Below are 9943 nucleotides of genomic sequence, written 5' to 3'. Positions count from 1 at the left end.
TTTAACTACTTTTAACATTAGTTAGGCGACGAAGTGAAATTGAGTAGTTAAGATTTTTTTTTTTTTAATTTTTAGTATAGTCGTTGGAAATGCATCTTAAAGCCAAGATTAAATAACAAAAATGTTTTGTGGTTGTTATAAAAGACATAAAGTATTTATCAAAAGTCAGTCTTCGATGTTACTAACTTAGAACAGCGTTAATGTCCCACAACTGGGCTGAGGTATTCTTTTGTTTTTAGAAGCAGTTTGTTGGTTGCGTGTAATGACACGTAGGTCATGGTCGTTTCGATGATTCGAGTTTGACTTACAAAATGTATAAAATCAAGCTAATACATATACTTTATAAATATATCATCATAGTAGAGGTATATAGAAAATGAAAAAAAAAAAATAGAGTGATAGATTTATATATAATAAGATTCTTTCATTCGGTTAGCCCATTTTAAAGATTATATATTATTAAATATTGCTTTGTAAAAATCCCTCAATCTTCATATCCGAGATATTTGTAAAGGCGTGATAAAATCAATTATAATCTCTCCATCATCCAATCCAATCCAATCTCCAAAAGGTTGATTGACGTGATCAAAAACGTTTAAATTTTTTTTTTATTTATGCAGAGTCTATTGCGATTTATATTTTATGGTAAAAATAGAGCATTACCACGCGTCGCGATCGAGGTATGCAAAGAGTGACATCGATATTGAAATCCGTGTAGCAAATAATATTGATTTATTAAAAATCGAAACAAATTATCAACAGAGCCTGTTTTACGAGATCCTCGCAGGCGTGTGGGTTCGAAACGGCCTACAGATCAAGGGTCAAGCGATGACGTACATCCAGGCGAACTTCTGCAACTCGATGGTCGATATGGACATATACTGGCTGCAGATCTGCGCCGCTCATCTACCTGCCGACCAATTCGTCGACATGTGCATTGACGTGTGAGTAACTGTTCTGCTCTATCTACAATACTTTATCAACACTGACTAACGCCGTTACTAAGCATGCATTAATTGTATATTGTGAAAAAATTTTGCATAGAATTTAAAATTCAATTTTTATTGTTAACGGTTATTGTTGTATGTTGTATTCTCTAGGAACTGTTGAAGAACCGGTATTATTTTCCCCAGGTTCGGAGTCCGCGAGTGGCTGAGCATGACGCCGATGTCGCAGGTGCAGGCCGCGGAGCAGGACGCCATGGTGGAGGGACTGCTCACTTTCCTCGCGATCCTCGTCTCCTCCAGGACTAATCTCGGTATAACTCGAAGCGAGACCTTTTGAAAAATTGCAAAGATACACTTTTATTTATCATATTAGTATGCTAAAATCTTCTTATAAAATTATAGTCGTATACAGTTTTAAAGTGAAATTTTTTTGAAGTCTTCTACCGAAATTATTTCAGGCCCGGCCTTAGCATAAGACCTTAAAGCAACGGGTGTAACAAAATTGAGTATGTAGAATTGTAGATTGATCGTTTGTTAGCAGTAATATAGTTGTTGTGGTTTGTACGTACCAAAATTTTATTCGTACATCGTACCCTACCGCTAACGAATGGTATTCATTAACGGTAGGAATGGTATTCATAATATAATTCAATGACCGAAAATATCGGCAGTAGGTCACTGTGCGGGCCCGGTACCTCCCACTGAACTTATTTACTGTATTCTGCCGCCTTGAGTCAATATTTTTATCGCTATGTTTCAATTTTTAGTATAAGTAAGTCAGTGTACGTACTGGCACAAGGGAAATAACCTTATAACCTGCTGTTGATTTATAGTGACGTAACCCTAGTTAAATACATCGGAGAAATATCAAACAGTTCAAAAATGATAAAGATTTAAGTAAAGAAAAAGAAAGTATGAATAACGTTATAACATCATAACATCTCAGGTAACGACGAGTTGACTCAGTCTAGACTAGAGGTCGCTACTTTGCTGGCGGCCGGCGATAAGACGCACTCGCAGCTGCTGGAGCTGATGCCGGAGAGATCGGGAAACGCGCACACGAGGAACTTCGAGACTGTGCTGAAAGAGGTCAGTTCGATTGTGTGATAAGTGACGGGACCATATTCATACTAGGACGCAGAACCAATGGTTATTTTACATTACATTAACAGCCTGTAAATTTCCCACTGCTGGGCTAAAGCCTGCTCTCCTTTTGAGGAGAAGGAAGAACAATGCGGGTTGGTGGAAAACACATGTGGCAGAATTTCGTTGAAATTAGACACATGCAGGTTTCCTCACGATGTTTTCCTTCACCGTCGAGCACGAGATGGCCATGGCACGGATCGGCCAATGGTTATACCAGACGGCTTTTATCCCAGAATAATTCTGGCTGTCGTTTGTAAAACTGCTATTCTTTAGTTTATCAATTGCGTCAGGACGGTTTGCCGTTCAAATAATATACTATATTTAATATACAGTTGAATGGCGCATAACTACTGAAAATACTTCAGGCCTGGAAAAGGAATTTTTGTTTACAATCATATTTTATCGTTCCGTATAATGATGTAATTTTGCAAATATTAATAATATTTTCAAGTATGTGTAAGCATGTATATTAACACTCAATATTACTGTTACTTTGAATTTGCTTTAGAATCGAACTAAATTTGTGCAAATAATACTATTAGAGTGACAGAGAGAGACCTAAGACTATCTGACAATGAATGTGTTACTTAGATCGTTTTAGAGACAAGTCAGCAACACTGTGTATATCATGACGTCGACTTTCATTCTAATAGATTACTAGAGATGGTTTCTGTTCGATGGTTTAATAAACGGATAGGTGAAATACAATTCAGCAAAAGTATGAATCTAAATTATAAATGATAGAATTTACAAGGTGCTCACTTCTGCCCCAGCTGTCGGTGTACCGCGCGCCGCCCAAGGGCTCCGAGAGCCTGGAGCAGGGCCTGTTCGTGCCCACGCCGGCCGTGTGGGAGCGCCACTACGACCCGCTGCACGTGCTGCGCCGCGCCGTGCATCGCCGGGACTTCCACGCCTCCATGGACCGCTTCGCAGCCTAGTGAGTGCCCCGCTCGCGCCCCTCGCGCCCCTCGCAAACATTTATCACCAAATCTTTTGTGTCTAAGATACTGAATATCTGTTATGTGAAATTGTTTTAACATTCCAATGCTTCGTCAACCGGACAAGCATTGCAAAGCAGGTGGTAGTTAGTAAGCGTGTTACGATGTGATCTCTAACGTGTAACGTGGTCCGCGCCCGCAGCGTGCGCGACAAGCAGAAGGCGGAGGGCAGCGGCGCCGGCGCGGGCCCGCTGTGGCCGCCGCTGCGCGCCGCCACCGCGCCGCCGCCCGCCGCCGGCGACCCGCGCCAGCTCTGCGCCTCCGGTACGCTCGACACCGCCGACTCCTACGGGTTGTCCCCCCCTCCGACCAATTTCCCTGCAACGAGGCTAACTGTGTATTAATACCAAAAAAGTTTATTTATGCCCCTATTTGAGAGGGAACCGTACATCTATGATTCCCCTAAATTTGGAGAGAAAACCCCCAAGTTAGCATCACCGTTGCCGGATGACGGCCGTCTCACGGTAGCTATAGCTACTAGTGCTTTAGCTTTATCTGTTACGGGAAGGAAAGGGGGGATAGTTACACAATTCTGAGTATCTTAGGACTATTTAGTATTACCATTAATGATACCAGTAAACTAAAGTTGTCCTTCTCTATAGTTATTACCAAACCATCCGAATTAATTTCTTTTGTAAATCTTTGAGATGGAATAAGTTACCATCGTCGTCCACGCCACAAAAATATAAGAATTATTGTTTAGTTTGTGTAATTAAATTCGAAATAGCTTTAAAACATTAACGTTTTCAGACCAATTTCTAGAAAAGTATCAATACATTAATATAAGTTTACAATTTTTCTTTAAGTATTTACTACACAATAAATAAAATTAATTAATAGCACAAATAAAATATAAGTGAATCGTAGAGGGTTTTTATATACTTAATCGAATAATTCCCCAGCAGCTACCAATGAGATTTCATTTCGTTTTCAAAGTTCCCTAATGACGTGCGCAGGCGTGCTGCACGGCGCGCTGCTGGCCGTGCTGCACCGCGGCGTGCGGCGGCGCTACGCCGAGGGCGCCGAGGCCGAGGCCGAGCCCGCGCCGCCCGACCACGTGCTGGCGCTGGCCGTGTACCTGCTGGCCGTCGCCGCCGACCTGGCCGCCGAGCGCGCGCTCACGCACAACGTCAGGCCCCAGTCTCACCAGTCACGTTCGTTGGAGCACGTCCCCCACCGGCCGTCTAACCGTATCCGCGCCCGCAGCGCGACGTGTGCGTGGCGGAGGGCGGCAGCGGCTCGGCGGGCGCGCGCGTGGCGGGCGTGCCGCTGCTGCGCGCCTTCGCGGGCGGCGCCGTGTGCGACAACGCGCGCACGCTGCTGCTGTCCGTGCCGCCGCCGCCGCGCGCGCCCGCCGCGCACACGCACCTGCACCGCAGCGAGCGCCGCCCGCACTCCGACAGCGAGCCCGAGTGGGACGCGGGCGACGACGGCGCCGCCGCCAGCAAGGCCTCGCTGCCCGCCGCCAGCACCGCGCTCGCCGTGCCCTCCGACCTGCAGGTCGTCCCGACGCGTCCGCCCTCCGGACACCCCTCCGACTCGCATTCTATACGTCTCATTATTTCTGCTCAGGTGGTGCGCGGCAGCTCCGTGTCGGACGACCAGTCCGATACCGGTGGTGAGACGCCGGAGATTCGAGCTCTAGAGGTATGCATGCCTGTTTATCCCACTACCGGACTAGAGCCCCCTCGTCCCTTATTCTAACACGGATTGGTAAACACACATGTGGCAGACTTTCATCTGATGTCGAGCGATATTAACATAATCATTGACGTTACATACCAATAAAAACTGACAAAAAAACTGCTTCATCTGTCTAGTGGCTAGATTATAAGACAGATCTCGTTTCGTTTCGTTTCGGGTTCGTTTCCCGAATCGAGTAGATAAAATGTCTTGGGTTTTTCGTTCGTAAAATTTAAGGAACTGCTGTTGGCAAGTTGGCTAGTCTCCCTTGTGAAAAGACACCGTGGAAGCCACAACATCGTTCAAAACTGTTGTGACCGGAACAGGCACCAGGCTAATATCGATTATCTCCCCGCAGAGCGGCAGCAGCGACAGCCAGGCGCTGGTGCTGCAGGGCCTGCCGCGGATCCGCGCGGACGAGGACGTGGACATGGAGGCGCAGCACATGACGCTGGCGCTGCCCGACGCCGCCTCCGCGCTCGCCGCCGACTCGCCCGTGTCGCTGCACTACGGTCAGTGGCCCAGGCGACCGGCGCCTTCGCCCGATGGGAAACAAATCACAAATATTTATATATATACTTATGTACTCACCATTGTACTGTTTCCACCTTACATTATTTTTGGAGTTCAATTATTTATATTTCTTAATTATTCGATTCAAATCATCATTCATCCTTGGCCTGTAGCAATTAGTCTGTCCTGAAACGCGTGCTTCATCTACATTTTGTGTGTTATCACAGACATAAGAGACATGGAGGTGCCAGATTGGGGATTCGAAGGAAATCTGTTCGAAGAGTCCCCGGCGCCCGCACTCCCCGCGCCCCCCTCAGATGACCCGCAGCCCTCTTCCAATACGCAGGTGAGGTGCAACATATACCGTGGAGGCTCCTACCTCTATATAAAAAAAAAGTTGCCTTAAAGCAACAAGTTTAAAGACGTAATTTGGTCGTATACTACGACTAAATTTTCCTAGTTCTTAGTAATTATTTAAGAAATCTTTTACAAAGACCCCGAGAATATAGGTTTAATATGTTTAGATATTATATGTCTTCCGTGCCTCCTTCAGATCCAGTTGCACACACAGACGGACGAACAGATCATAGTCAATGAATCGATAATCTCCCTACTACTCAAATTGCACTCGCAACTATCGGGGCGACTCGACTCGTTTTCGCTGGAGGAGCCGCCGCCCCCCTCGCAGGAGCCTATCGGTGAGAATCCATCGAGATTCACGCTAGCCCTCCAAGGCGAGCGACCCGAACTGACCTCGGCTCTCTCCCGGCGCAGGCGACGGGCCGTACTTCATCGGCTCGCTGCTGCACAAGCTGGCGGCGCTGGACGCGCGCTGCGCGGCGTCCGTGCAGCAGCTGCGGCGCACCATGTGGCCGCTGCAGCGCGAGCGGCAGGCCGAGCAGCGCGCGCGCGAGCGCCGCGAGAAGGAGGAGCGCTCCCGCCGCGCGCGCGACCGCCAGCAGCAGCTCATGCGCGAGTTCGCGCGCCGCCAGCAGCAGTTCCTGTCCGCCATGGCGGGCCTGGGCGCCGCCGAGGACATGGAGTGGGAGGACGAGGTGCAGCGCGACTACGACTGCGTCATCTGCAACACCACCGCGCCCTCCACGCCGCAGGACCCCATCGGCCTCGTCGTGCTGCTGCAGGTGAAGCTTCGAGGCCGCGCGATCGTGAGATTGTGAAGTCATTCGGTACGTGCGTCGGCGCTGACGGATTTGTCTGCTCGCAGTCGACCTCGGTGCTCGGCCACAGACGGCGCAAGGGCAGCGGGCAGGCGCGGCTGGCGCTGTCGGAGGTGGAGCGGGAGCGGCTGTCGATGCAGCACCGCGGCACGGCCGCCGCGCACTTCTACCGTCTCCACGACGACCTCAGCCTGTACTTCGATCAGGTCCGTCGCCTACTCATTTGTCTCTTAAATATGGGTTTATCATACTGTCGTGTGCATCTGCACGGTATAAACTTACCTTGATAATATTATCTCGCACGCTACAATGTTTAATCTGGGGCGTCGCAGGAGTCCTGGGTGCTATCACTGTCGGTGGGCTGGGAGGGAGGCGTGGCGGCGCAGTCGTGCGGCCACCACCTGCACCTGCGCTGCTTGCGCGCCTACATGCGCTCGCTGGCCGCGTCGCAGCGCCCGCACAACCTGCACGTGGAGCGCGGCGAGTTCCTGTGCCCGCTGTGCCGCCAGCTCGCCAACAGCGTGCTGCCGCTGGCGCCGCCGCCGCCCCGCGCGCCCCCCGTGCCGCCCTCCGATCACCGCGTGCTGGCCGCGCACATCCTCGACATGCTCGAGCGGGAGAGACCTGCACCGGTCGGTGTCTTTTTTATTAACTTGTTTCCCGAATTGTAAATATAATACGTACATGTAGCGATCTTTACACGATAAATATATCACGTTACGTTACGTTCTCAACAGACGCCCAGCTGCCTGTCGGAGGCGATGGGTAAGGCGATGGAGGAGATGACGGCGACGGCGACAAATAAATTAAAAATGCGATACGGATCCTCTCCGGCCGCCATCTTCACGTTCGTGGCGTCGCTCGTGCGCACCAACGTCGAGTGTGAGCTGGTGCAGCGCGGCGGCTCGCTGGTGCAGCGACCCACGCCGCGGTACAAGCCTCGCGGAGACTGCATAGGTGAGAAACGAGGGAGTAGCGATCGCGGTATCCATTCGCCACGGGAGTATCGAGCTAACGACGACTCCCCCTGGCTGCAGTCCCGCTTATCGCCGTGGCCGGCACGCACGCACTGGCGCTGTCGGCGGCGGCGGGCCGGCTGGGCGTGGGCAGCACGTGGCGCGCGCTGGCGCCGCCCGAGTCGCCCGCCGCCGCCGGCGCGTGCGGCGCGCCCGCCTGCTCGCCCGCGCCGCCCGCGCGCCCCGTGCCGCTGCTGCTGCGCGACCCCACGGCGCTGCTCATGCACTTCCTGCTGCTGGCCCCGCAGGCGCCGCCGCACATGGATATACGTAAGTTGGACGACCACTATCCCTTAGGATCTTATTTGATTATTGCTTCTTTAATTCTTAATTAACATTTTTTTTTCTGCAGAATATTTCACGTGCATAGTTCGTGCACTTTACGCACTGACGTACTATCAAGTGGTGAACCAGCTGTGTGCGACGGGTGCTCTGCCTGCGGCGCTACGAGCGCTCCGGGGGACGGAGGCCGAGGGTGACGCGGGAGGCCTAGCGCAGGCCGCCAGGATGTTGCTTAACACTCTCGCTGGACACCATCTACTCGAGGACGACGCGGATAGCGCTACGCCCGACAGGGAGCCTGACCTTCATACTGTAGAGTTGGAGGTGGGTATTCGTTTTTAAATTAACAAGCCTGACCTTCATACTGTAGAGTTGGAGGTGGGTATTCGTTTTTAAATTAACAATTTCATTTCAAACTCCAATAATAACAACTTTTATTACGTAACCTGTAACTTCTCCTTTCACATAACGCTCAACGCTTAATGCGTAACGTCGCCAGGTACAAGAACTCCTACTACACTTCCTCCGCATCTCTGCGCTACTCCGCAAGCACATCTACGGAGGCGAGCTACCGCGCATCCAGACGGAGCGCGACGAGTTCCCGACGCTGCTGCGGTACCTGGAGCTGGTGGGCGACGAGCCCGCGCCGACGGCCGACAGCGCGCTGCCGCCCGGCGCTGCAGCCACCGCGCAGGCGTGGGCGCGCCAGTTGGCCGCCGCCACCACCAGCGGCCAGCTGTCGGTGCAGCGCGCAGTGCGCACGCTGCACGTGTCGTGGGCGGCGCCCAGCCTGCTGGCGCTGCCGCGCGACTACGACCGGCTGTTCTCGTACTACCACGGCCGCGCGTGCCTGCAGTGCGGCGCCGTGCCCAAGGAGGCGTCGGTGTGCCTGCTGTGCGGCACGCTCGTGTGCCTGAAGCAGGCGTGCTGCCGCCGCCACCAGCAGGCCGAGGCGGTGAGCCACGCGGCGGACTGCGGCGGCGGCACGGGCGTGTTCCTGGTGGTCACGTCGACGTACATCATCGTGATCCGCGGCCGGCGCGCGTGCCTGTGGGGCAGCCTGTACCTCGACGACTACGACGAGGAGGACCGTGACCTGAAGCGCGGCAAGCCGCTGTATCTCAGCCGCGACCGCCTGGAGCTGCTGCAGGCGCAGTGGCTGGCGCACCGCTTCGACCACACCAAGCGCACGTGGGTCTGGCATCGGGACTCGCTCTGAGGCGAGCTCGTGGGATACGCTCACACGTAAACTATTATTTTTCTCTTCTATATGTATTTATTCATAATAGCAAATGAATTCCAAACAACAATAGGTGCGTTGTTTTGGAGGGTCGAATGATCCAGTGTATCTTCAGGCACAGGGGACATAACATCTTTAGAGTTACAAATGTTGGTGGCGCATACTACATACTTACCCCATTTATTCATTTTAAAATAATTTCTGTGAAAATAATTATTAGTTGTCTAATTAAAACTAAATTTATTTTGCAGTGTTTCCGGTAAAGAAAGGTAGCGGCAAGTCAAATTACGGCGCCGTCGTCTCGCACGCGGAGAGTCGCCGGTTGTTTCTCACGTTATAATTATGTAGATAAATTATTAAAAGTGTATCATATTGTTATCTATATTATTTTCTCTTTAAGTTCTCGTGTCGATCAGCGGTGAATAAAGAAAAGGGATTCTATCCGTACTTGATGTATTAAATATAGCAATAATTAGACATAGTATGAAGTATAAATGTGACGATCGTCGTCCGCGCTATCATAGGTATCCTATAACGTTCTCTTCCTCTTCTTCCAACATTTTGTCGCCGATGCTATGAATTAACCAGACCGATATGAACCGTGTAACAATAGCATTGAGATCAGAATCGCTTGCTCAAATTTGACAATTATGTAAAAATTCTTATGTATAAATTAGATAGTGTAAGCGTTATAGAGTCATGGTATTGTCGAAGCACGGTTTGATTTGCTGACAACGATTAATAGTAACAGCAGAGATGACCCCTCTGCTACCTCTTACTTCATTTAGAGGTCTTAATATTGTAAATATGAGCGGGACCGCTAGGGACGTCCGGTGGGTGTTAGGGCTGTGAACATGTACGTATTTCTCTCTTATCGATATCGATTTAATACGTTTATAAATTATTATTTTCCTTACCCATTCATGTAGGTTAGTTTCGA

At 50.6% G+C, this 9943-nt stretch overlaps 1 protein-coding gene across 1 annotated transcript in view; it reads left to right on the top strand.

Moving 5' to 3' along the window:
- The window catches only part of LOC125068004 (E3 ubiquitin-protein ligase Ubr3), a 69758-nt gene extending 60377 nt beyond the window's left edge, over positions 1-9381 (top strand). The window contains exons 10-28 of the mRNA XM_047676938.1: positions 763-944; positions 1134-1258; positions 1894-2036; positions 2867-3030; positions 3234-3355; positions 4048-4220; positions 4298-4591; positions 4664-4738; positions 5133-5286; positions 5515-5633; positions 5841-5985; positions 6062-6429; positions 6513-6671; positions 6798-7097; positions 7203-7422; positions 7503-7751; positions 7834-8087; positions 8263-9008; positions 9255-9381. Coding sequence (XP_047532894.1) covers positions 763-944; positions 1134-1258; positions 1894-2036; positions 2867-3030; positions 3234-3355; positions 4048-4220; positions 4298-4591; positions 4664-4738; positions 5133-5286; positions 5515-5633; positions 5841-5985; positions 6062-6429; positions 6513-6671; positions 6798-7097; positions 7203-7422; positions 7503-7751; positions 7834-8087; positions 8263-8982 — 3966 coding nt within the window. The 3' untranslated portion in view covers positions 8983-9008; positions 9255-9381. The remainder of the gene's footprint in view (positions 1-762; positions 945-1133; positions 1259-1893; positions 2037-2866; positions 3031-3233; positions 3356-4047; positions 4221-4297; positions 4592-4663; positions 4739-5132; positions 5287-5514; positions 5634-5840; positions 5986-6061; positions 6430-6512; positions 6672-6797; positions 7098-7202; positions 7423-7502; positions 7752-7833; positions 8088-8262; positions 9009-9254) is intronic.
- Positions 9382-9943: the final 562 nt, after the last annotated feature.

This window comes from Vanessa atalanta, chromosome 13 (assembly GCF_905147765.1).
Source record: "Vanessa atalanta chromosome 13, ilVanAtal1.2, whole genome shotgun sequence".
NCBI lineage: Eukaryota > Metazoa > Arthropoda > Insecta > Lepidoptera > Nymphalidae > Vanessa > Vanessa atalanta.
Note: the sequence above shows the minus strand (reverse complement) of the source record. Positions and strands in the feature narration are given on the sequence as shown.